Genomic DNA, 26,472 nt, shown 5'->3' on the forward strand with positions numbered 1-26,472 from the left:
ATATATCCTCCACATTGACTCTGTACCGGTACCCCTGTATATAGCCTCCACATTGACTCTGTACCGGTACCCCCTGTATATAACCTCCACATTGATCTTTTGCCCAGGGCCCATAGGGTAGTAGTGCACTATATAGGGGATAGGGTGCAATTGGAAAAACAGCAGGACTCGGCCTCACAAGAAACCGATGAATTTGTGCAAATTGTGAAGCATTAATAAAAATACTGGAAAAACTTGAATTTATTAAAACACAAATAAAAAATAAAAAAATGCATCATTAGAAAGCCAACATTATTTGATGATGTCATACTAAGTGAAAGACAACATTCTATATAATTCACATGACTCAGAAAATAAAAACAAAATGTCCATGAGATGCGAATGGCAGGGGGTGACTGGTAGTAGCAGGGGGGTAATAGGGTATCAGGGGTAATAGGGTATCAGGGTGACTGGTAGTAGCAGGGGGTAATAGGGTATCAGGGGGTGAGTGGTAGTAGCAGGGGGGTAATAGGGGGTGAGTGGTAGTAGCAGGGGGGTAATAGGGGGTGAGTGGTAGTAGCAGGGGGGTAATAGGGGGTGAGTGGTAGTAGCAGGGGGGTAATAGGGGGTGAGTGGTAGTAGCAGGGGGGTAATAGGGGGTGAGTGGTAGTAGCAGGGGGGTAATAGGGGGTGAGTGGTAGTAGCAGGGGGGTAATAGGGGGTAACTGGTAGTAGCAGGGGGGTAATAGGGGGTAACTGGTAGTAGCAGGGGGGTAATAGGGGGTAACTGGTAGTAGCAGGGGGGTAATAGGGGGTAACTGGTAGTAGCAGGGGGGTAATAAGGGGTAACTGGTAGTAGCAGGGGGGTAATAGGGGGTAACTGGTAGTAGCAGGGGGGTAATAGGGGGTAACTGGTAGTAGCAGGGGGGTAATAGGGGGTAACTGGTAGTAGCAGGGGGGGTAATAGGGGGTAACTGGTAGTAGCAGGGGGGTAATAGGGTATCATGGAGTGAGTGGTAGTAGCAGGGGGGTAATAGGGTATCAGGGGTAATAGGGTATCAGGGGGTAATAGGGTATCAGGGGGTAATAGGGTATCAGGGGGTGACTGGTAGTAGCAGGGGGTAACTGGTAGTAGCAGGGGGTAATAGGGTATCAGGGGGTGACTGGTAGTAGCAGGGGGTAACAGGGTATCAGGGGATGACTGGTAGTAGCAGGGGGGGGTAACAGGGTATCAGGGGGTACATCCAGAATGGAAGCCTATTCCCTACATAGACCACTACTTTTGACCAAAGCCTGGTTACTTCATTTCCTATATATTTGACCATAACTACATAGTGTCCTATGGACCCTAGTCAAAAGTAGTGCACTATTTCGGGAACAGGGTGCCATAGGCTCTGGTCTAAAGTAGTGCACTATATAGGGAACAGGGTGCCATAGGCTCTGGTCTAAAGTAGTGCACTATATAGGGAATAGGGCTCTGGTCTAAAGTAGTGGTGGGACACAGAAGGTGTCCACGGGGCTGTGTCTCCACGGGGCTGTGTCTCCACGGGGCTGTGTCTCCACGGGGCTGTGTCTCCACGGGGCTGTGTCTCCACGGGGCTGTGTCTCCACGGGGCTGTCTGTCCAAGGGGCTGTCTGTCCAAGGGGCTGTCTGTCCAAGGGGCTGTCTGTCCAAGGGGCTGTGTGTCCACGGGGCTGTGTGTCCACGGGGCTGTGTGTCCACGGGGCTGTGTGTCCATGGAGTTACCAGGAGCTGAAGTCTCCAAAGCCAGTCTTTCCTTTGGCCTTCTTGGCTCCGCTGGTGGACGGTCCGCTGTCCTCTACTGCTGGACGTTTCCTACACACACAGGATGGGGTTAATGGTGTGTGTGTATGTGGTGTTTGGTGTGTGCGCGTGCGTGCGGTGTGTGTGTACGGTGTGCGTGTGTGTGCGCGTGTGTGGTGTGTGCATGTGGGTGTGTGGTGTGCGGGTGTGTGGTGTGCGTGTGGTGTGTGTGTACGGTGTGCGTGTGTGGTGTGCGGTGTGCGTGTAGCCTCACGTGGTGGTAGCGGTCACAGGGTTGATATATTTCCCTATGCCAGCCTTGAAGGTCTTGGGAGCCTGATCTGCTTTAGTCTTCCTCTGAGACAAACTGGTCTGAGCTCGATCCTCCTCCTGCTTCTCAAACTCCTTCTGACGCTCCGCTGCAATCTACACACAAACACAAGACGGTAGTGTATTTTCCAATCTCAGTGCTCATCAGAAACTCAGGGTCTCCTGATTGTATGTTTTGTTGAAAGGCGTCGGGCGGCTAACCGACGCCAGTTGAAAGACGTCGGGCGGCTAACCGACGCCAGTTGAAAGACGTCGGGCGGCTAACCGACGCCAGTTGAAAGACGTCGGGCGGCTAACCGACGGCAGTTGAAAGGCGTCGAGCAGCTAACCGACGCCAGTTGAAAGGCGTCGAGCAGCTAACCGACGCCAGTTGAAAGGCGTCAGGGGCGTCAGGCAGCTAACCGACAACAGTTGAAAGGCGTCAGGGGCGTCAGGCAGCTAACCGACAACAGTTGAAACGCGTCGGCAGCTAACTGACAACATCTTACTGGATCATAGACCAAACACACAAACCAACCTGGGCATCTGCCTCTTCATACGGGTCCACGAACACAGTGGCACTCAGCAGCTTGATCTCAGACTGGAGATAGAGAAGAGAGAGTATAGTTTAAGCCCTCACTGCGTTAGTGGTCGCTGGTGTCTTCAGTCAGTTCTAGATAAGTTACAACTGAATTCTGGGAGTCTGTTTCTACTTAAGTGAGTCACAGGTAACAGGTGTGAACAGGGGATCACAACAGCAGACAGGAGGAAGGAGATAAAACGAGGGACATTTATTGTACTTCTCTGCTCCATACAGTTTGTGTGTGTGTGTGTGTCAGTTTCCGTTAGCCGGTAATAGCGGGCTTTTAGCCAAAGACGATAAATAAGATTGCCGCTGGCCCACTGTCCGAGAGAAGAAGAAAAATAATGCTTTTTAGCATATCCATTGATGGAAATACATTTGACTAATCATGCTTATCAGTCGGTGAATTTGCATAATTTAGTGGAATGCCTTAAACTTGCAGGTGTACAGTGTACATGCTGTTGACAGTGTTCTCCCGTTAATTACACTATGGATCTCACATTTACGCATCGCCTACCGCGCATTGCTGCGCTTACGTGAATACATTGTTGAGTAACATTTTAAGCTAAACGTTCTGATCTGTTTCATTAGACACTTAACTTTTTTTTTTTAATTTTTTTTAAATTAGCCTAAGGCCTGCTGGTTGTATGAATTAGGAATCTATCATCTCACAACTGTCCCATAGTCTGTTTTGGAATAGGCCATTTCTTTCTCAACAAGCTGACCAATAGAATAGGTTAACTTTTCTACTCTGGCAGATAGTAGATTGACATTGGCTAGTGATTTTTGCTGTTCGTTACTCGTCTCATCGGCTGATGAAAAGTGAACTTAACATCCTCAAAGTGGGTAAGAAGGGCCCCCCATATCACTGTTTCCTCGACTGTTAAGACTGCATGAATTACTGTATTCTCATGTTATTTCATATCCACCCAATGCATATGGGTCCTGTACATTTCTCAAAATGTCCAGTCAATTTAAAACGCTGCTGGTTAAATATACCACGCCACATTTTTCCTGACGGAAACCCTGGTGTCTGTGTGGTGTACCTTGGGTTTATCGGTTTTAGGATCAGCCTCTATGTTCTCCATGGCTGTCAGAGCCTCGAAGCCTCCCACCACCCTGGGAAGAAACAAGACAACATATCTTCAAAACTACACAAAGCTTCCTTTCTACGTGTCGGCCGGACAGAACCACAACGTCGGAGGAGCTTAAGGGGGGAGGGGTGTGTCTCTGTTAGCAGCAGCTGGTGTGTGATCTCTAATATTAAGGAAGTCTCGAGGTTCTTCTCTCCTCCGTTAGAATACCTCATGATCAGCTGTAGACCATACTATTTACCAAGAGAGTTCATCTATATTTTTCGTAGCCGTCTATATACCATCTGAGCTGTATAAAAGGCCATAAGCAAACAAGAAAACGCTCATTCAGAGTTGGCGCTCCTAGTGGCCGGGGACTTTAATGCAGGGAAACTTAAATCAGTTTCACCTAATTTCTACCAATATGGTCACGTGTGCAACCAGAAGGGGACAAACTCTAGATTACCTTCACTCTACACACAGTGACACATAAATTGTTATTTATTTGTCATGATGGAAGGTGAACCTTCACCCCAGTCTGAGGTCCTGAGCACTCTGAAGCAGGTTATCATCAAGGATCTCTGTACTTTGATCCATTCATATTTCCCTCAATCCTGACTAGTCTCCCCAGTCCCTGCCGCTGATAAACATCCCCACAGCATGATGCTGCCACCACCATGCTTCACCGTAGGGATGGTGCCAGATTTCCTCCAGACATGATGCTGCCACCACCATGCTTCACCGTAGGGATGGTGTCAGGATTCCTCCAGACGTGACACTTGGCATGTAGGCCAAAGAGTTTTCAATCTTGGTTTCATCGGACCAGAGAATCTCGTTTCTCATGGTCTGAGTCCTTCGGGTGTATTTTGGCTAATTCCATGCGGGCCCTTGTGCATTTTACTGAGGAGTGGCTTCCGTCTGGCCACTCTACCATAAAGGCCTGATTAGTGGAGTGCTGCAGAGATGGTTGTCCTTCTAGAAGGTTCTCCCACGAACCTTCTGGAAGGTTCTCCCAACCTGTTTTCACTTTGTCATTATGGGGTATTGTGTGTCGATTGATGAGTAAAAAAAATATTGAATCCATTTTAGAATAAGGCTGTAAACGTAACAAAATGTGGAAAAAGTCAAGGGGTCTGAATACTTTCTGAATACCCTGTACGTGGTAGTAGAGTAGTGGTCTGAGGGGGAACACTGTGTTGCCAAAAGCGTTTTGAAATGTCAGGTATACTGAACTAAAATATAAAAGCAACCATTTCAAACAGTTTACTGAGTTACAGTTCATAAGGAAATCACTTAAATTCAAATTCATATGGATGTGACATGACTGGGAATACAGATATGACTCTGTTGGTCACAGACACCTTAAATAAAAGTAGGGGCGTGGATCAGAAAACCAGTCAGTATCTGCTGTGATGACCATTTGCCTCATGCAGCGCGACACATCTCCTTCACATAGAGTTGATCAGGCTGTTGATTGTGGCCTGTGGAATGTTGTCCCACTCCTCTTCATTGGCGACAATCCAGTGCATCCCAAACATGCTCAATGGGTGACATGTCTGGTGAGTACGCAGGCCATGGAAGAACTGGGACATTTTCAGCTTCCAGTGATTGTGTACAGATCCTTGTGACACGGGCTGTGCTTTATCATGCTGAAACATGAGGTGATGATGGCAGGACAACGGGCCTCAGGATCTCGTCACGGCATCTCTGTTCATTCAAATTGCCATCGATAAAAAGCATGTGTGTTCGTTGTCCTGGAGCTTATGACTGCCCATAACATAGTGCCCCATGGTGGTGGGGTTCTGTTCACAACATTAACATCAGCAAACCGCTCACTCACATAACGCCATACACGTGGTCTGCGGTTGTGAGGCCGGTTGGACATACTGCAAAATTCTCTTTTCCGGCTTGTGAAATTAACATTAAATTCCGTAGCAACAGCTCTAGTGGACATTCCTGCAGTCAGCATGCCAATTGCACGCTGCCTAAAAACTTGAGACATCCGTGTTGTGTGACAAAAAATGCACATTTTAGAGAGTGGCCTTTTATTGTCCCCAGCACAAGGTGCACCTGTGTAATGATCATGCTGTTTAAGCAGCTTCTTGATATGCCACACCGGTTAGGTGGATGGATTATCTTGGCGAAGGAGAAACACTCACTAACAGGGATGTAAAACAAATTGTATATATATATTTGTTCAGTGTAATACTTGAATACTTGAACTATATATAAACGGTCTTAATGTTGCTGGACGCCAGGAAGAGTTGTTGCAGCCTTCAGGCATCTTTAATAAATACAAAAGGCTCTATCATGATCCAAACACACGAAGAGGGCACAGCAATGCCTCTTCCCCCGTATATTTGACATGGGTCCTCAGATATCCTCAACAAGTTAAACAGCTGCACAATTGAGAGCATCTTGGCTGGCTGCATCACCGCCTGGTATGGCAACTGTTTCCATGGATCGGGCCCCTTAGTTCCAGTGAAGGGAAATTTTAACACTACAGCATACAATGACATTCTAGATGATTCTGTGCTTCCAATTTTGTGGCAGCAGTTTGGGGAAGGCCCTTTCCTGTTTCAGCATGACAATGCCCCTGTGCACAAAGTGAGGTCCATACAGAAATGGTTTGTCGAGATCCGTGTGGAAGAACTTGACTGGCCTGCACGGAACCCTGACCTCAACCCCATCAAACACCTTTGGGATGAATTTTAACACTGACTGCGAGCCAGGCCTAATTGCATAACAGCAGTGCCCAACCTCACTCCGCTCTTGTTCCTACATCTAGTGGAAAGCCTTCCCAGCAGAGTGGAGGCTGTTGTAGCAGCAAAGGAGGGACCAACTCCATATTAATGCCCATTACAACCAAACAGGGCTCTCTGGTCCGGGGTTAGAAGCGGGCTCTCTGGTCCGGGGTTAGAAGCGGGCTCTCTGGACCGGGGTTAGAAGCGGGCTCTCTGGTCCGGGGTTAGAAGCGGGCTCTCTGGTCCGGGGTTAGAAGCGGGCTCTCTGGTCCGGGGTTAGAAGCGGGCTCTCTGGTCCGGGGTTAGAAGCGGGCTCTCTGGTCCGGGGTTAGAAGCGGGCTCTCTGGTCCGGGGTTAGAAGCGGGCTCTCTGGTCCGGGGTTAGAAGCGGGCTCTCTGGTCCGGGGTTAGAAGCGGGCTCTCTGGTCCGGGGTTAGAAGCGGGCTCTCTGGTCCGGGGTTAGAAGCGGGCTCTCTGGTCCGGGGTTAGAACCGGGCTCTCTGGTCCGGGGTTAGAACCGGGCTCTCTGGTCCGGGGTTAGAACCGGGCTCTCTGGTCCGGGGTTAGAACCGGGCTCTCTGGTCCGGGGTTAGAACCGGGCTCTCTGGTCCGGGGTTAGAACCGGGCTCTCTGGTCCGGGGTTAGAACCGGGCTCTCTGGTCCGGGGTTAGAACCGGGCTCTCTGGTCCGGGGTTAGAACCGGGCTCTCTGGTCCGGGGTTAGAACCGGGCTCTAGCCAGTCTGGTACCCAGAGCACAGACATGCCATCTCCATCACCTATTCAACCAATACAACAGAGATATTTTAAATGAAACGTCTGTATGTATCTTACCTTCCAAACACGGTATGTTTCCTGTCCAGGTAGGGACATGACCGGAAGGTGATGAAGCTGGGAAAGGAAACAACAACACATTCAAGTATGGTCAATGTCTCTGTCGTGACATCAGGTCAATGTCTCTGTCGTGACATCAGGTCAATGTCTCTGTCGTGACATCAGGTCAATGTCTCTGTCGTGACATCAGGTCAATGTCTCTGTCGTGACATCAGGTCAATGTCTCTGTCGTGACATCAGGTCAATGTCTCTGTCGTGACATCTCAGCAGCATGGCCTCTCTAATGTCATCAGGTCAATGTCTCTGTCATGACATCTCAGCAGCATGGCCTCTCTAATGTCATCAGGTCAATGTCTCTGTCGTGACATCTCAGCAGCATGGCCTCTCTAATGTCATCAGGTCAATGTCTCTGTCGTGACATCTCAGCAGCATGGACTCTCTAATGTCATCAGGTCAATGTCTCTGTCGTGACATCTCAGCAGCATGGCCACTCTAATGTCATCAGGTCAATGTCTCCTCGGCTCCACTGAGGAAATGGGGGGGGGGGGGACTAACGGGAGGAAATGGGGGGAGAGAGTAACGGGAGCAAAAGGAGGGAGCAAAAGACAGTATCACTTCATGCTGAAGTGTACACTCGTTCACTACTTCCCACAAATTTAAAAGCATTGGAGGCGGCTTGGGCTAGTGGAGGTTTCCACCACATTTCTGATACCAGCCATATCCTTTCAAATCAGTTAAGGGAAGTGAACAAGTGCACACTTTAGGAGGAAAGAGGGATAACTGGGACATAAGACAATGACAACTCACAACTGGGACTTGTTGGTGTTGGGTCCTGAGTTGGCCATGCTGAGAACCCCTCGTCCGGTGTGGGACAGGTTGGGACGAAACTCATCTTTGAAGGGCTTACCCCAGAATGACTCTCCTCCTGAAGAGGGGCAGAGAGCGAGGGGGGGGGGGGGGGGGTCAGACAGATAGAGAGAGAGCGAGCGGGGGGTCAGACAGAGAGAGCGAGCGAGGGGGGCAGACAGAGAGAGAGAGCGTGCGAGGGGGGGGGGCAGACAGAGAGAGAGAGAGCGTGCGAGGGGGGGGGGCAGACAGAGAGAGAGAGAGCGTGCGAGGGGGGGGCAGACAGAGAGAGAGAGAGAGAGCGAGGGGGGGGCAGACAGAGAGAGAGAGAGAGAGCGAGGGGGGGCAGACAGAGAGTGCGAGCGAGGGGGGGGCAGACAGAGAGAGAGCGAGCGAGGGGGGGGCAGACAGAGAGAGAGCGAGCGAGGGGGGCAGACAGAGAGAGAGAGCGTGCGAGGGGGGGGGGGCAGACAGAGAGAGAGAGAGCGTGCGAGGGGGGGGGGCAGACAGAGAGAGAGAGAGCGTGCGAGGGGGGGGCAGACAGAGAGAGAGAGAGAGAGCGAGGGGGGGGGCAGACAGAGAGAGAGAGAGAGAGCGAGGGGGGGCAGACAGAGAGTGCGAGCGAGGGGGGGGCAGACAGAGAGAGAGCGAGCGAGGGGGGGGCAGACAGAGAGAGAGCGAGCGAGGGGGGGGGGCAGACACAGAGAGAGCGAGGGGGGGGCAGACAGAGCGAGCGAGCGGGGGGGGGCAGACAGAGAGAGAGAGCGTGCGAGGGGGGGGGGGGCAGACAGAGAGAGAGAGCGTGCGTGCGAGGGGGGGGGGGCAGACAGAGAGAGAGAGCGTGCGAGGGGGGGGGGGCAGACAGAGAGAGAGAGCGTGCGAGGGGGGGGGGGCAGACAGAGAGAGAGAGCGTGCGAGGGGGGGGCAGACAGAGAGTGCGAGCGAGGGGGGGGCAGACAGAGAGTGCGAGCGAGGGGGGGGCAGACAGAGAGAGTGCGAGCGAGGGGGGGGCAGACAGAGAGAGAGCGAGCGAGGGGGGGGCAGACAGAGAGAGAGCGAGCGAGGGGGGGGCAGACAGAGAGAGAGCGAGCGAGGGGGGGGCAGACAGAGAGAGAGCGAGCGAGGGGGGGGGCAGACAGAGAGAGCGAGCGAGCGGGGGGGGGCAGACAGAGAGAGATATACCAACTTGTAATTAGGATTCTAAGTATTGGGAGAAAAATCCAATAGAACATCTAGAGCCAGAATGATCCTACATAAAGGAGCAGCAACTCAGACGAGTCCCTTTGACTGGAAATCTAAATGACAGGGCAGGGAAATGGTGGCACCATTGGAAATGAAGCCACAAAACCTCCTAATAATTCAATGCACTGAAAACCCAAGAGATGAACCCTGAGAGTCTCCTGTTAAAACCACTAAACAACAGATGAACTAAACAAGAGATGAACCCTGAGAGTCTCCTGTTAAAACCACTAAACAACACCGTTAATCAAACACAAGGAAATCAAATCAAAACCCTGCGTTGTCGTCGCCGCCCCCCTGCGTTGTCGTCGCCGCCCCCCTGCGTTGTCGTCGCCGCCCCCCTGCGTTGTCGTCGCCGCCCCCCTGCGTTGTCGTCGCCGCCCCCCTGCGTCGCCACCAAATAACATCCATTTAAAAACATAAAATAATGTATACCTTGAAATTATATTTTGGCCATATTGCCCAGCCCAACAGGACCGGTGTTCATTTCAAAACAAGCTGGCTAGGATCTCGTCTTTTCACAACGACCACAGAGAATCTATTGAACGGAGGCATGTTCTACTGTCCTGTGTGTGCGCCATGCTGGGATCATTTTACAGCTAGCTGGCCAATCATCTCCTGATTGTCTCCTCTCATCCATAAACACACCTGGTGACATTAGTGCATAATTTATCACCTGGCTGACATTTCCCTCCACACAGCTGGCTCTCTGCCAAACATACAGACATTATCACATCCACCCAGGGCTACAAATTAACATCCGCAACCTGACAAATGGCGGTCGATTTTGGTGGGTCAGATGTCCACTTCACCAGCCTAGTTGGTGGGTCAGATGTCCACTTCACCAGCCTAGTTGGTGGGTCAGATGTCCACTTTACCAGCCTAGTTGGCAGGTGGTCAGATGTCCACTTTACCAGCCTAGTTGGCAGGTGGTCAGATGTCCACTTTACCAGCCTAGTTGGCAGGTGGTCAGATGTCCACTTTACCAGCCTAGTTGGCAGGTGGTCAGATGTCCACTTTACCAGCCTAGTTGGCAGGTGGTCAGATGTCCACTTTACCAGCCTAGTTGGCAGGTGGTCAGATGTCCACTTTACCAGCCTAGTTGGCAGGTGGTCAGATGTCCACTTTACCAGCCTAGTTGGCAGGTGGTCAGATGTCCACTTTACCAGCCTAGTTGGCAGGTGGTCAGATGTCCACTTTACCAGCCTAGTTGGCAGGTGGTCAGATGTCCACTTTACCAGCCTAGTTGGCAGGTGGTCAGATGTCCACTTTACCAGCCTAGTTGGCAGGTGGTCAGATGTCCACTTTACCAGCCTAGTTGGCAGGTGGTCAGATGTCCACTTTACCAGCCTAGTTGGCAGGTGGTCAGATGTCCACTTTACCAGCCTAGTTGGCAGGTGGTCAGATGTCCACTTTACCAGCCTAGTTGGCAGGTGGTCAGATGTCCACTTTACCAGCCTAGTTGGCAGGTGGTCAGATGTCCACTTTACCAGCCTAGTTGGCAGGTGGTCAGATGTCCACTTTACCAGCCTAGTTGGCAGGTGGTCAGATGTCCACTTCACCAGCCTAGTTGGCAGGTGGTCAGATGTCCACTTCACCAGCCTAGTTGGCAGGTGGTCAGATGTCCACTTCACCAGCCTAGTTGGCAGGTGGTCAGATGTCCACTTCACCAGCCTAGTTGGCAGGTGGTCAGATGTCCACTTCACCAGCCTAGTTGGCAGGTGGTCAGATGTCCACTTCACCAGCCTAGTTGGCAGGTGGTCAGATGTCCACTTCACCAGCCTAGTTGGCAGGTGGTCAGATGTCCACTTCACCAGCCTAGTTGGCAGGTGGTCAGATGTCCACTTCACCAGCCTAGTTGGCAGGTGGTCAGTGAGACTTTGCTTTGTCGTTGTGTTTCTTGAATATTTACATTGTTTTGTTCACAAACTAGGTTGTTTTTCTCCTAACATTTGACTTTGATCAGCTAGGGAAGAAAAGACAAGGCTTCTACTAGTCAGACTCAATCTCACAGGCACTAACATGACTCCAGTGACATAACCACGGTAACCTCCCGCCCTTAAAGGGGCAGGTGAACATTTTTGACGTGGTCTCTATGATATTTTGTTAAAAGACTCGGGACACGAAATGTTTAATTATTACATTTACCACAGTTACCTCTTACGAGTAATAGATATTTTGTTTCAGAGACATCACAAAGCTCATTCTTTTTTCTTGGTGTAATTTTAGTGTCGCAGACATATTTTGGCTGGCACACACACACTAGTCTAATAGGTAGTACTGGAGGGGGGGGGGGGGGGGGGTCGCAATAAAGGCCCCTCCTCCGCCTGCTAGAGCAGCTCTCCCCCTCCCCACTTTATGGCCCCCTCCCCCTTGCCCACAGTACGGCCCCCTCCCAGTAAGGCCCCCCCCCCCTCCCCACAGTACGGCCCCCTCCCCCTTGCCCACAGTATGGCCCCCTCCCAGTAAGCCCCCCCCTCCCCACAGTACGGCCCCCTCCCAGTAAGCCCCCCCCTCCCCACAGTACGCCCCCCCCCCCCCCCCTCCCCACAGTACGGCCCCCCATCCCTCAGTAGTCAAGGGGTTTTACTCTCCACTAGTCATGTTGTAGGGTCTAAACTTACCTAAACCAGTCCCAGTTGGGTCTCCTCCTTGGATCTGAAACACATTGGGAAATATATCTATTTACAAACATTGATGAATTAACAATGTGTTTGTTGTGGTAACAGGTGGTGAGTCATAATGAATCAGTAGTGTTGAGACGGGCGAGTCATAATGAATCAGTAGTGTTGAGACGGGCGAGTCATAATGAATCAGTAGTGTTGAGACAGGCGAGTCATAATGAATCAGTAGTGTTGAGACAGGCGAGTCATAATGAATCAGTAGTGTGTTTAGTCTCACCATGAAGTTCCTGATAGATCTGTGGAAAACAGTTCCGTCGTAGTAACCCTTCTTACACAGCTTGGTGAAGTTCTCTCCTGCTTTAGGAACCTGGGCGAGAGAGCAGGAGGAGTTTTTAAAACCACAGTCCTGTACGAGACAAAGTTAAAGACCTGTCCTGTGTCACTCCACATCATATTTCCAGAAGGCTTGCTAATCTGCTGGTTCAGTACCACTACGTCTTGGCTGGTTCAGTGAGACAGGGTCTAGGCCTGCTGGTTCAGTACCACTACATCTTGGCTGGTTCAGTGAGACAGGGTCTAGGTCTGCCGGTTCAGTACCACTACATCTTGGCTGGTTCAGTGAGACAGGGTCTAGGTCTGTTGGTTCAGTACCACTACATCTTGGCTGGTTCAGTACCACTACATCTTGGCTCCTCGTTCAGTGAGACAGGGTCTAGTTCTGCTAGTTCAGTACCACTACATCTTGGCTGGTTCAGTACCACTACATCTTGACTGGTTCAGTGTGACAGAGTCTAGGTCTGCTGGTTCAGTACCACTACGTCTTGGCTGGTTCAGTGAGACAGGGTCTAGGTCTGCTGGTTCAGTACCACTACGTCTTGGCTGGTTCAGTACCACTACGTCTTGGCTGGTTCAGTACCACTACGTCTTGGCTGGTTCAGTACCACTACGTCTTGGCTGGTTCAGTACCACTACGTCTTGGCTGGTTCAGTACCACTACGTCTTGGCTCCTCGTTCAGTGAGACAGGGTCTAGGTCTGTTGGTTCAGTACCACTACGTCTTGGCTCCTCGTTCAGTGAGACAGGGTCTAGGTCTGTTGGTTCAGTACCACTACGTCTTGGCTCCTCGTTCAGTGAGACAGGGTCTAGGTCTGTTGGTTCAGTACCACTACGTCTTGGCTCCTCGTTCAGTGAGACAGGGTCTAGGTCTGTTGGTTCAGTACCACTACGTCTTGGCTCCTCGTTCAGTGAGACAGGGTCTAGGTCTGTTGGTTCAGTACCACTACGTCTTGGCTGGTTCAGTACCACTATGTCTTGGCTCCTGGTTCAGTGAGGTCGTAGGCGCCCACAAAGTTCTGGCAGTGCCTTCATCGTGTAGTGTGGCTGGTGTTACGAGCCCGGTGACTGACCAATAGGAACGCGGCTGGCACACAATAATACGATTATTCTGAATAGAACGATTTATATAATAGTTGGATTTAAAAATGCTAACATGCTGTGTCGGAAGAAGGATTTCCCTGATAATCTTGTTTTCGTGACATCTGAAAATCAGGCTACCTGATGGGGTTTTCATACATTCACAAAATCACCAATTATAATGAACGTTCTACAACAGCAACCATGTTATTTTGGAAGTTAATTGATTATGAGGGAAAACCATGCATGGAGGGAGGAGGAGAGAGAGAGCGAGAGGGATGGAGGGAGGAGGAGAGCGAGAGAGGGAGGAGGAGAGCGAGGTGGATGGAGGGATGAGGACAGAGAGAGAGGGAGGAGAGAGGGAGGGAGGAGAGAGGGTTGGAGGAGAGAGGGTTGGAGGAGAGAGGGTTGGAGGAAGGGAAGAGGGAAATGGAACACACTATCCCACCATGGCAAAAGCCATGTTGGACCAACGTGAACTTCGAAGGACCACACACCTTGTCACAGTACAGCTCCAGGTTGATGTCTCCCTTGTTGGTGTGGAGGCGAACATAGCCTTTCTTCTTCACATAGGAATAACGCACCGTGTCATCTGAGATGGCATCTACAACAACCAGAGAAAACATCATGTGTTCCTCAAACACAGACATGTTGCTGAGCTGTTCTCTGTGTGGAGAGACTACTAACCCCCAGTGTGTTGTTACCAGAGACTACTAACCCGCAGTGTGTTGTTACCAGAGACTACTAACCCCCAGTGTGTTGTTACCAGAGACTACTAACCCCCAGTGTGTTGTTACCAGAGACTACTAACCCCCAGTGTGTTGTTACCAGAGACTACTAACCCCCCGTGTGTTGTTACCAGAGACTACTAACCCCCCGTGTGTTGTTACCAGAGACTACTAACCCCCAGTGTGTTGTTACCAGAGACTACTAACCCCCAGTGTGTTGTTACCAGAGACTACTAACCCCCAGTGTGTTGTTACCAGAGACTACTAACCCCCAGTGTGTTGTTACCAGAGACTACTAACCCCCAGTGTGTTGTTACCAGAGACTACTAACCCCCAGTGTGTTGTTACCAGAGACTACTAACCCCCAGTGTGTTGTTACCAGAGACTACTAACCCCCAGTGTGTTGTTACCAGAGACTACTAACCCCCAGTGTGTTGTTACCAGAGACTACTAACCCCCAGTGTGTTGTTACCAGAGACTACTAACCCCCAGTGTGTTGTTACCAGAGACTACTAACCCCCAGTGTGTTGTTACCAGAGACTACTAACCCCCAGTGTGTTGTTACCAGAGACTACTAACCCCCAGTGTGTTACCAGAGACTACTAACCCCCAGTGTGTTACCAGAGACTACTAACCCCCAGTGTGTTACCAGAGACTACTAACCCGCAGTGTGCTACCAGAGACTACTAACCCGCAGTGTGTTACCAGAGACTACTAACCCGCAGTGTGTTACCAGAGACTACTAACCCGCAGTGTGTTACCAGAGACTACTAACCCGCAGTGTGTTACCAGAGACTACTAACCCGCAGTGTGTTACCAGAGACTACTAACCCGCAGTGTGTTACCAGAGACTACTAACCCGCAGTGTGTTACCAGAGACTACTAACCCGCAGTGTGTTACCAGAGACTACTAACCCGCAGTGTGTTACCAGAGACTACTAACCCGCAGTGTGTTACCAGAGACTACTAACCCGCAGTGTGTTACCAGAGACTACTAACCCGCAGTGTGTTACCAGAGACTACTAACCCGCAGTGTGTTACCAGAGACTACTAACCCGCAGTGTGTTACCAGAGACTACTAACCCGCAGTGTGTTACCAGAGACTACTAACCCGCAGTGTGTTACCAGAGACTACTAACCCGCAGTGTGTTACCAGAGACTACTAACCCGCAGTGTGTTACCAGAGACTACTAACCCGCAGTGTGTTACCAGAGACTACTAACCCGCAGTGTGTTACCAGAGACTACTAACCCGCAGTGTGTTACCAGAGACTACTAACCCGCAGTGTGTTACCAGAGACTACTAACCCGCAGTGTGTTACCAGAGACTACTAACCCGCAGTGTGTTACCAGAGACTACTAACCCGCAGTGTGTTACCAGAGACTACTAACCCGCAGTGTGTTACCAGAGACTACTAACCCGCAGTGTGTTACCAGAGACTACTAACCCGCAGTGTGTTACCAGAGACTACTAACCCGCAGTGTGTTACCAGACTACTAACCCGCAGTGTGTTACCAGACTACTAACCCGCAGTGTGTTACCAGACTACTAACCCGCAGTGTGTTACCAGACTACTAACCCGCAGTGTGTTACCAGACTACTAACCCGCAGTGTGTTACCAGACTACTAACCCGCAGTGTGTTACCAGACTACTAACCCGCAGTGTGTTACCAGACTACTAACCCGCAGTGTGTTACCAGACTACTAACCCGCAGTGTGTTACCAGACTACTAACCCGCAGTGTGTTACCAGACTACTAACCCGCAGTGTGTTACCAGACTACTAACCCGCAGTGTGTTACCAGACTACTAACCCGCAGTGTGTTACCAGACTACTAACCCGCAGTGTGTTACCAGACTACTAACCCGCAGTGTGTTACCAGACTACTAACCCGCAGTGTGTTACCAGACTACTAACCCGCAGTGTGTTACCAGACTACTAACCCGCAGTGTGTTACCAGACTACTAACCCGCAGTGTGTTACCAGACTACTAACCCGCAGTGTGTTACCAGACTACTAACCCGCAGTGTGTTCGGTAGCAGGGGTCATGGCTGTGGAGGTGAAGGAAGCAGACACTCTGCCAGTAGAGTAATGAGCCTAGGGGAAGGAGAGAAAACAGTTAGTACCCTACACACTAAACCCCTAACAGCTAGGCTCTACGCCCCTACAGCTCTACGCCCCTACAGCTCTACGTCCCTACAGCTCTACGTCCCTACAGCTCTACGCCCCTACAGCTCTACGCCCCTACAGCTCTACGCCCCTACAGCTCTACGCCCCTACAGCTCTACGCCCCTACAGCTCTACGCCCCTACAGCTCTACGCCCCTACAGCTCTACGCCCCTACAGCTCTACAGCTTATGGCCAACAGTAGTGCACTGCTCCCACTACCCAACATTCCTGTTTCCCAGAAGTAGGACACGGCAGAACAGTGGGAACATCGCCTGGGCTGAGCAGTGACCTCTTGGAAAGTTAACACCCAGACAGACTGACGTTACCATGGTGACTCCCCTCACACCAACATCTTTCAGCCCAGCCACCAATGAGGAAAACACTGACTAGGTACAGACTCGGAGAGGACAGTCTGGCAATAGAGACCGGTCGTCAGACAAACCTGGCTGCCCAGAGAGGAGAGTCTGGCTATAGAGACCGGTCGTCACAGACAAACCTGGCTGCCCAGAGAGGAGAGTCTGTTTCCACTACTACTATCATTGAGAAAGAAAGACACACAGACAGACAAACACACAGACACAGACAGACAGGGGTCAGTGTCATCACCGCGTTAAGTTTGTCAGTCTTCTTGGCCTGTGGTTCCTTCATGGTGGAGGCCAGTAGAGCGTCTCCTTTATAATCCTTATAGAGCTCAGCCAGGGTCTCTCTGGTCTCCATGTTCGTACTGTTCAGGTGGTAACCAGGGTCCAGCTTAGCCTTCTCCTCATCTACACACAGCAAAAACATTGGAGTTTAGAAAAACAACTTCCTCCTCAACGCCATCTCAAACAGGAACATCCAGAGAGGTCCTTCCTTCAAACATCCCCTACCCCCTATATAGTGCACTACTGTAGACCAGAGCCCTATGGCCCCCTACATAGTGCACTACTTTAGATCAGAGCCCTATGGCCCCCTACTTTAGACCAGAACCGTATGGTGCAATAGCTAGGGAATAGTTGACCATCTGGGACTCAGACCCAACATTTACCCACCAGGGTCCAGTACTTTGAGGTTGTTCTTGACGTGGAAGAAGTCCGAGACATTGAACTTATCCAGGTTGGTTGGATCCTGTCGTGTAGAAACAAACACCAGAAAAAGTTAAGGACTCAGGACTACATTTACAACCTGAATCCTACATTTCCCATGATACTTATAGCAGGCTTCAGGCTCAGAACAGACACGATGTAGATCAGTAAACATCCATATTGAATACCTGCAGGGTGATGATGTCCTGTCTGGTGAAAGGTTCATCAGAGAGCAGGTCTCTGTAACTCTTCGTCTTGACGTTGAGCTGTTCCACAGCCTGAGGTAAACACACTTCTTAGAAACAACGTGTGGAATCATCATCATCATCATCATCAGGTGGGTGCTAATTTAACCTTTAACTAGGCAAGTCAGTGAAGAACAAATTCTTATTTTCAATGACGGCCTAGGAACAGTGAGTTAACTGCCTTGTTCAGGGACAGAATGACAGATTCTAACCACTAGGCTACCTGCTGGTTACTAGTCCAACGCTCTAACCACTAGGCTACCTGCTGGTTACTAGTCCAACGCTCTAACCACTAGGCTACCTGCTGGTTACTAGTCCAACGCTCTAACCACTAGGCTACCTGCTGGTTACTGGCCCAACGCTCTAACCACTAGGCTACCTGCTGGTTACTGGCCCAACGCTCTAACCACTAGGCTACCTGCTGGTTACTGGCCCAACGCTCTAACCACTAGGCTACCTGCTGGTTACTAGTCCAACACTCTAGCCACTAGGCTACCTGCTGGTTACTAGTCCAACCCTCTAACCACTAGACTACCTGCTGGTTACTAGTCCAACACTAACCACTAGGCTACCTGCTGGTCACTGGCCCAACGCTCTAACCACTAAACTACCTGCTGGTTACTAGCCCAACCCTCTAACCACTAGGCTACCTGCTGGTTACTGGCCCAACGCTCTAACCACTAGGTTACCTGCTGGTTACTAGTCCAACCCTCTAACCACTAGGCTACCTGCTGGTTACTAGTCCAACACTCTAACCACTAGGCTACCTGCTGGTTACTAGTCCAACACTCTAACCACTAGGTTACCTGCTGGTTACTAGTCCAACACTAACCACTAGGCTACCTGCTGCCCCTTATATTCCAGAGGAGTTGGGTTAAATGTAGAAGACACATTTCAGTTGAATTCATTCAGTTGTATAATAGTGTTGTAGCTGTGGTAAAACCATTATAACTGACTAGGTACCCCCTTTTAATAGTGTTGTAGCTGTGGTAAAACCATTATAACTGACTAGGTACCCCCCTTTCCCTTTTAATAGTGTTGTAGCTGTGGTAAAACCATTATAACTGACTAGGTACCCCCCTTTCCCTTTTAATAGTGTTGTAGCTGTGGTAAAACCATTATAACTGACTAGGTACCCCCCTTTTAATAGTGTTGTAGCTGTGGTAAAACCATTATAACTGACTAGGTACCTCCCTTTCCCTTTTAACAGTGTTGTAGCTGTGGTAAAACCATTATAACTGACTAGGTACGCCCCTTTCCCTAGATTTGTCCTATTTCACACCAGTGTGTATTAATATACATGTGAATTGGAAATGTGTTTTTGTTGCATATCCCAACTCCCCCTTGAGACACCCTCAGAGAGTGGGGTCACGGCCAGGGTCAGTCATCCCCTACGGCGACCCTGGGGCAGTCAGGGTTGAGAGTCATGCTCTAATGCACGTCGGCATCTTCCTGGTTCGAACCAGTGACCTTTCGCTTACTGGCCCATCGCGCTAACCACTGGGCTACCTGCCGCCCTCGTGTGTGTGTGTGTGTGTGTTAAAACCCCCCAGAATATCTTACCTCGTGAGAGAACACATTGCCAGTGAGCTTGTTGGTGACGATATGGGAGTTGTTTGTGAAGACTGTGTACAGGACGGGACAGTGGTATTTACCTGGCCAAATGAAAAAGCAGGGTAGTTACCATGACGCCCCTGCGGTCAGTTAGCAGTCTGTCCTACGATGACGGCCCCGTGGTCAGTTAGCAGTCTGTCCTACGATGACGGCCCCGCGGTCAGTTAGCAGTCTGTCCTACGATGACGGCCCTGTGGTCAGTTAGCAGTCTGTCCTACGATGATGGCCCTGTGGTCAGTTAGCAGTCTGTCCTACGATGACGCTCCCGCGGTCAGTTAGCAGTCTGTCCTACGATGACGCTCCCGCGGTCAGTTAGCAGTCTGTCCTACCATGACGGCCCTGTGGTCAGTTAGCAGTCTGTCCTACCATGACGGCCCCGCGGTCAGTTAGCAGTCTGTCCTACGATGACGGCCCCGCGGTCAGTTAGCAGTCTGTCCTACGATGACGGCCCCGCGGTCAGTTAGCAGTCTGTCCTACGATGACGGCCCCGCGGTCAGTTAGCAGTCTGTCCTACGATGACGGCCCCGCGGTCAGTTAGCAGTCTGTCCTACGATGACGGCCCCGCGGTCAGTTAGCAGTCTGTCCTACGATGACGGCCCTGTGGTCAGTTAGCAGTCTGTCCTACGATGACGGCCCCGCGGTCAGTTAGCAGTCTGTCCTACGATGACGGCCCCGCGGTCAGTTAGCAGTCTGTCCTACGATGACGGCCCCGCGGTCAGTTAGCAGTCTGTCCTACGATGACGGCCCCGCGGTCAGTTAGCAGTCTGTCCTATGATGACGGCCCCGTGGTCAGTTAGCAGTCTGTCCTACGATGACGGCCCCGCGGTCAGTTAGCAGTCTGTCCTACGATGACGCTCCCGCGGTCAGTTAGCAGTCTGTCCTACGATGACGCTCCCGCGGTCAGTTAGCAGTCTGTCCTACGATGACGCTCCCGTGGTCAGTTCGCAGTCTGTCCTACGATGACGGTCCCGTGGTCAGTTCGCAGTCTGTCCTACGATGACGCTCAGGTGGTCAGTTAGCAGTCTGTCCTACGATGACACTCCTGTGGTCAGTTAGCAGTCTGTCCTACGATGACGGTCCTGCGGTCAGTTAGACTTGAGACTAAAGTTGGAAATGAAGGTCATTCGGAACGCTTTGAATATCACTGAAAAACCTACCATCGTTGTTCTTGGCGAAGTTTAGCTTGATGAGGGACTTCGCTTCCAGTTTCTGAGGGAGAAGAGAAGGAATGAGAATGTGCCTTTGAATGAAGAGATAAAACTGTCCAGTTTGAGTATTTGTTGCAGCTCGTTCCAGTCGCTAGCTGCAGCGAACTGAAAAGTGGAGCGACCAAGGGATGTGTGTGCTTTGGGGACCTTTAACAGAATATGACTGGCAGAATGGGTGTTGTATTTGGAGGATGAGGGCTGCAGTAGGTATCTCAGGGGGGAGTGAGGCCTAAGAGGGTTTTATAAATAAGCATCAACCAGTGGGTCTTGTGACGGGTATAAAGAGATGACCAGTTTACAGAGGAGTATAGAGAGCAGTGATGTGTCCTATTTTATTTATCCGTTATTTTACCAGGTAAGTTGACTGAGAACACGTTCTCATTTGCAGCAACGACCTGGGGAATAGTTACAGGGGAGAGGGGGATGAATGAGCCAATTGTAAGCTATTGGTGGCAAATCTGATGTCCTCAGCAGGACTAGTCCATACGTATCTAGAACAGGGATAGACAACCACAGCCTCAGCAGGACTAGTCCAGACGTATCTAGAACAGGGATAGACAACCACAGCAGGACTAGTCCAGATGTATCTAGAACAGGGATAAACAACCACAGCAGGACTAGTCCAGACATATCTAGAACAGGGATAGACAACCACAGCAGGACTAGTCCAGACGTATCTAGAACAGGGATAGACAACCACAGGTACACTAGGATTTGGTTCCAACTTGGCACCACACCTGACCAACTGAGCTAATTGATCAGTTCAATGATGGTCTTAATTCAATACGCCTGGTTTTCCAGGTCGGGTTTCAACCAAACATGTTTTGTACCTTCAGCACTCCGGGACCAGGGTTATTTACCCCCCCTGGTCTAGAAACATCTCTCTGCAGCCAGACTAAATCAACCCTAACAGGGTTATTTACCCCCCCTGGTCTAGAAACATCTCTCTGCAGCCAGACTAATCAACCCTGACAGGGTTATTTACCCCCCCTGGTCTAGAAACATCTCTCTGCAGCCAGACTAATCAACCCTGACAGGGTTATTTACCCCCCCTGGTCTAGAAACATCTCTCTGCAGCCAGACTAATCAACCCTGACAGGGTTATTTACCCCCTGGTCTAGAAACATCTCTCTGCAGCCAGACTAATCAACCCTGACAGGGTTATTTACCCCCCCTGGTCTAGAAACATCTCTCTGCAGCCAGACTAATCAACCCTGACAGCAGGATCCAGCTGGACGGACACACATTAAGTGTCGCTCTCTCACCCACACACTGACACATGTGCACGATGATTGATACGCGCACGTCTCATCTATCAGTTGGTGCACATATAATTATAATTATTATTATTATTATTATTATAAACCTGTCATGGCCTGACCTGGACATGCGTTTTATCCACCAAGTTGAAACTCAGTTACTTTGAGGAAAGAATGGTAGCTGGTGTGCTAGGGGGGATTCCCTGTAAAGTCCACATGGGAAGACATGCACTCAGCCAGAGAGGAAGAGGCCAAGCCAGAGGTTTCACTCTATAACCTAAATCTGTCCGAAATAAGTCCAATGCGTTACTATGGGCTTATTATGGACCGAAGCTTGTCGCCTTCCCACCTTTGGGATAACGACTCCGATCGTTGGGACGGAGTCATGAGCATCTTGTCATTATATACAGATCTCTGACTCAGACGACCGTCTCAACATGCTGTGGAGGTTGACTCCCTCCAGTGGCTGGGAGAGGTACTGTCATGCTTAAAATAATCTATTTCTTAGACCTGCCAGGAACAATCCTGTTGTGGTTGGTTGACTACTTGCCTCTCCGGAGATGGGATTGGTGCCAAACTTCTTTATCCAAGGAACAATGCTCCTAAAAGCACAGGACACAGAGGGGGTTGGTCAACACTACAGGCTGGTTTATACTTACTCTACCTATACAAAGCAAGAATTCTTAGCAAAATGGTGATCCTGCGTCGAGATAAATCGAGGGGCTGTTCACGCCTGCGTGGGTTTTGCTACGCAACGCCATTTATGCGTAGCTACTTGTAGTTCTGTCATACGTACATACGTTGGTTATAGACCAGGCTTCAAAATGACAGTACTATTACAGATTTCAGCTTCCCTTTTCCATCAGTAAACAACCTTCCAGACTAAACCAGCCAGGGTATATCATAGAACTACATATAGATCTCTACTCACAGCAGGTCAAAGACGATTCCCTCGGGAGTGCACATGGGATATTCAAACGGCTGCAGAGACAAGCTGAAATGGGACAGGGGTAAGATTATTGAGTACACACAATTAAAATGTAGCGTCACTGCAAAGACCTACATTCAACACTAAGGTCACTAAGGTCTTTTTGCCTCTTACAAACTGTACTTTAGCTCAGGACTGGTGAAATTATGTCTTACCTGCAATGGTCAAATGGAAGACGTCGAAAATTTGACTTCGGAATTTCTTAAAGATATATATTTTTTTAAAGACAGAATGCATCAACATTGTTAGTGAAGAACTGTTCCTAATCATCAACATGATTCAGTATGTTGAGTAGTGAACAACTGGGTTCTACTCCGCCTCTTAAGGGACAATAGCAAAGAATCCTACCTGATCTTTTCCCTCCATAGAAATGGGTGTACTCAGCACATGTGATGTACCTGGAGACAAAACGAAAAGAAACAAACTGACACAGTCAATGAACTTAAGAAGCAGGATAAAAAAGATGTTACTATCAAACTCAATTGGAAAACTTGGTTAGATGGCAACATGTCCAGAAAACAACATGAAGTCAATGATCCAGCATGGCTAGCATACACACAGGCTAAAGTTACAAAACGCTGACGAAGTTCTCCCTATCACAAATTAAACCTAAAAGTTTTGATGACGGTCTGTCAACCGGATTTAAATTGAATAAAATTCAGGCAAATAATAAATAGTTAGCTAAAGTTAAGTTTAGCAAAAGCTAGGTAGTTACTAGCTAGCACCAATTAATATATTGACATGTCCTCAACGATTGAAGGCAGGCGACATCGGGTGGCAACCATTCTAGCCAATTAATCCTTATTTTAATTAGCACTTAAAATTAGGGCCAAATTCGAATTAGGGTTCGAATGGAGCGGAAACCCGGAAATCCGGGGCCCATGTCACAACTGGTGCCAGCTCGACCAGAATTCGGTCTGGTGACAACATGAAGTTAAGGCCACCAAAAGTAGAGAAGACATGATGAGGAATAACATTCCAGATAGAAGTGGGTCTTGCAATTATAATATTGACAAAGTTCCAGTGAAACTGGAAGGTTTTCTTGTCATGGTCCTTAATTTATAAACAATTTTTCTCCACACAGATATTATATATGGAATAATCGGGATATACTGTATAAAAATACTTCTGCTTTTAGAATATTGGTTCTGAAATAATATCCTATTGGTCTTTTACTCAGTTATAAAGAATTCCTATCACTTTACAAGGTCCCTGTAACACCTAAAGATGTTGCCATTGTTTTAGATGCCATTCCCTCAGGTGTTGCTTTATCATTCAGGAACATGTCAAGACCCTCAGAGCCTACCTTCTATTGACCCTGTGGACTCATCAGTAGGAAAGATTTGTTTCTCTTTTGGTCCATTCAACAACAGAGCGATACGATCCTTGTTTCAGCAGGATGTTGTATCTATACCTTATGTCATGCCTTATTGGAATGGATTTATTGATAATATCTGTTGGAAAAAAGTTTGGATGTTGCCACACACATACCTACTTGTTTACAAAATTAATGAAGTTTCCTTTAAAATTATTCATAAATATTATCCTGCCAACCACTATATGAAGATGTTTAAGGAAAACATCAACTCAAATTGCTCCTTTTGTAATGACCACCCAGAAACAGTGTTGCATCTTTTTTGGCATTGTATGCATGTAAGAAAACTGTGGCAAGACATCAGTAGGTTTATAATTGAACACATTTATGAAGATTTTACACTATTGTGGAGAGATGTACTGTTTGGATTCTTTACATACAATAGAAATAAGCAGAATCATTTTTATGTAATTAATGTAATTATTCTTTTGGCCAAATTTCATATATACAAATGTACATTTACAAACAGAAAACCACATTTTCGTACCCTACAAAAAGAAATTGAACTGTATTTTAAGACTGTTAAATGCTCTACTAACAAAAAAGCTGTTAGAACTGTAAGTATATGCATGTCCCTTAAGGTCCTTGTGTATTTGTAATGTGATATTGTACCCCTTAGCCCCGCCCCCAGCCCCGCCCCTAGCTCGATTGTATATTGTTTGTAATCTATGTATGCTTGTGTTCCCTCATGTGCTTTATGTATTGATTTGTTATTATAAAAAATAACAAATCGGTCTGGTGACGCCGTTACTATGCAACCACCAGCTAGCTGACGGCACGGTGTTTAGCTAGCTAGCTCGTCTGGACTGGTTGCTGTTAGCTAGCATATGGACAAACAGTGCTACAGTAGTAAGACATAACACGAATTACCACCAGAAACTACATTAAACTTTTATGAGAGCAGGTTGCCCTCGAATGTTAGAGACCTAACGTTAGATAGCAAATCAGAGTTTAAACAAGCCAACTGGAATTTTAGCTGGCCAGGTCGTATTGAAAGCTACGTCATATCAAACCGTATATATTAACAGCCAATACATTGGCATGGTAGGAATTACGCTAGCGACGATGATAACCGTTTAGCAAGCTAAATACAAGGGTCTGAGTCTGTCTGGCACGACTATAGGGAAAACGTTGGATACAACACGGCGAGAGGGTGAACATAATTCTTCAACATCTTACCAAGTTAGTTAGCGAAGCCAGCTGTAGTCACATATTGGCTACCTAGCAACATGACATGATTTTAGAGGCAGCCCACCAAGGGCCCCCAGCCCACCCAAACCGGGTTGACTTCAAAGTGTCAATGGAAACTGTGCTTGAGAGGGGAGACGTGCGTTTGTGATCAACAGGCACAAATAAGTCGGGTTTTTTCTCAGTTGCCGGAATACCACGTGCGTCCACCTACATCTGTACATTTATAACAGCCTAAACATTAACTACGAAACGTATCACCGATCAAATAACCCTCACGTAATTCAACACTGGCATAGACGTCCATACAAAAAGGACACGTCTCGCTTCGTATCTTCCTCTCTGCTAGAGCAGAAAGATAGCTAGCGGCTAATCTGTTTCTTTGCTCTCTTTAGTGTAGTAACGTTATTTGGCTGGCTACTTTATCAAGCTTTTTGACGTTACATACTTGAAAACTTACATTTTATCCTTCTGATGTTGACGCTTCCCCATTTTGATTGAGGTGTTAATAAATTACTATTAAACTTATTTCATAAACTATGTCGCTAGCTAGACAAAATATCAAAATAGACTTCGTCGTTTGACTAAACCGGAAGTTTTGAATTGTATTCGAGTTTGCGGAAGTACCATAGATATAGAGAGGGAGAATCTAGCACAGATAGAACAATGAGACAGATATTTTACCGGATGTATAAATATGAAGCATCCACTTGGCGTTTCCACTCACTACCAAATATGGTAGTGAGAGGAAGCCCAATACCCGGCAGTTTGAGAGGATTATTTTGTTTATTTTTTGTTACAAACTGGCTTTTGGAATAAATTATTCGATGAAGCGTTAGACCTTTTTTAATTGCTTTGTTTTGGAGTGCAAAATCGAATATAGGTGTTCCCTAAAGGGAATAATATGCAGATGCTTGCTAGAACGCGCCAATAGGATCTCGCAAGCTCGTGCTTGGATCGACCCACCTCTTTGCTTTTTCTGTCCACTATTACTCATTTATTCCCATTGGAAATGACAGGCTGTGGTCTATCCTGGTTTAGTTATGAAAATCTTTGACTCTAGTGCCCAAAAGCAAAGGGAAAGAGATGTCGAACAATATTGCCCAATTGCAGAAAGGAAAAGGCGAAGCAAGAGATTTTACACAGCCCAAAATCTTTCCAATAATTTTGTATGGAGGTCAATGAGAGAGTGAGTTGCTAATTAGCTACATTAGGTTTATTTGATAGAA

General features: G+C 48.7%; 1 protein-coding gene across 1 annotated transcript; it reads right to left on the reverse strand.

Moving 5' to 3' along the window:
- Positions 1–222: 222 nt before the first annotated feature.
- ppil2 (peptidylprolyl isomerase (cyclophilin)-like 2) lies at positions 223–25,849 on the reverse strand. The gene is made up of 20 exons (XM_031829545.1): positions 25,704–25,849; positions 23,029–23,078; positions 22,836–22,881; positions 22,624–22,686; positions 22,243–22,294; positions 20,383–20,434; positions 19,175–19,266; positions 17,555–17,644; positions 17,334–17,409; positions 16,909–17,069; positions 16,155–16,230; positions 13,903–14,009; positions 12,271–12,360; positions 11,994–12,027; positions 8,092–8,209; positions 7,285–7,341; positions 3,683–3,755; positions 2,592–2,654; positions 2,019–2,170; positions 223–1,816 (listed from the first exon to the last, which is right to left on the reverse strand). The coding sequence occupies exons 1-20, from the start codon at positions 25,733–25,735 to the stop codon at positions 1,723–1,725; spliced, it is 1,578 nt and encodes a 525-aa protein (XP_031685405.1). The 5' UTR covers positions 25,736–25,849; the 3' UTR covers positions 223–1,722.
- Positions 25,850–26,472: the final 623 nt, after the last annotated feature.

This window comes from Oncorhynchus kisutch, linkage group LG8 (assembly GCF_002021735.2).
Source record: "Oncorhynchus kisutch isolate 150728-3 linkage group LG8, Okis_V2, whole genome shotgun sequence".
Classification (NCBI taxonomy): domain Eukaryota; kingdom Metazoa; phylum Chordata; class Actinopteri; order Salmoniformes; family Salmonidae; genus Oncorhynchus; species Oncorhynchus kisutch.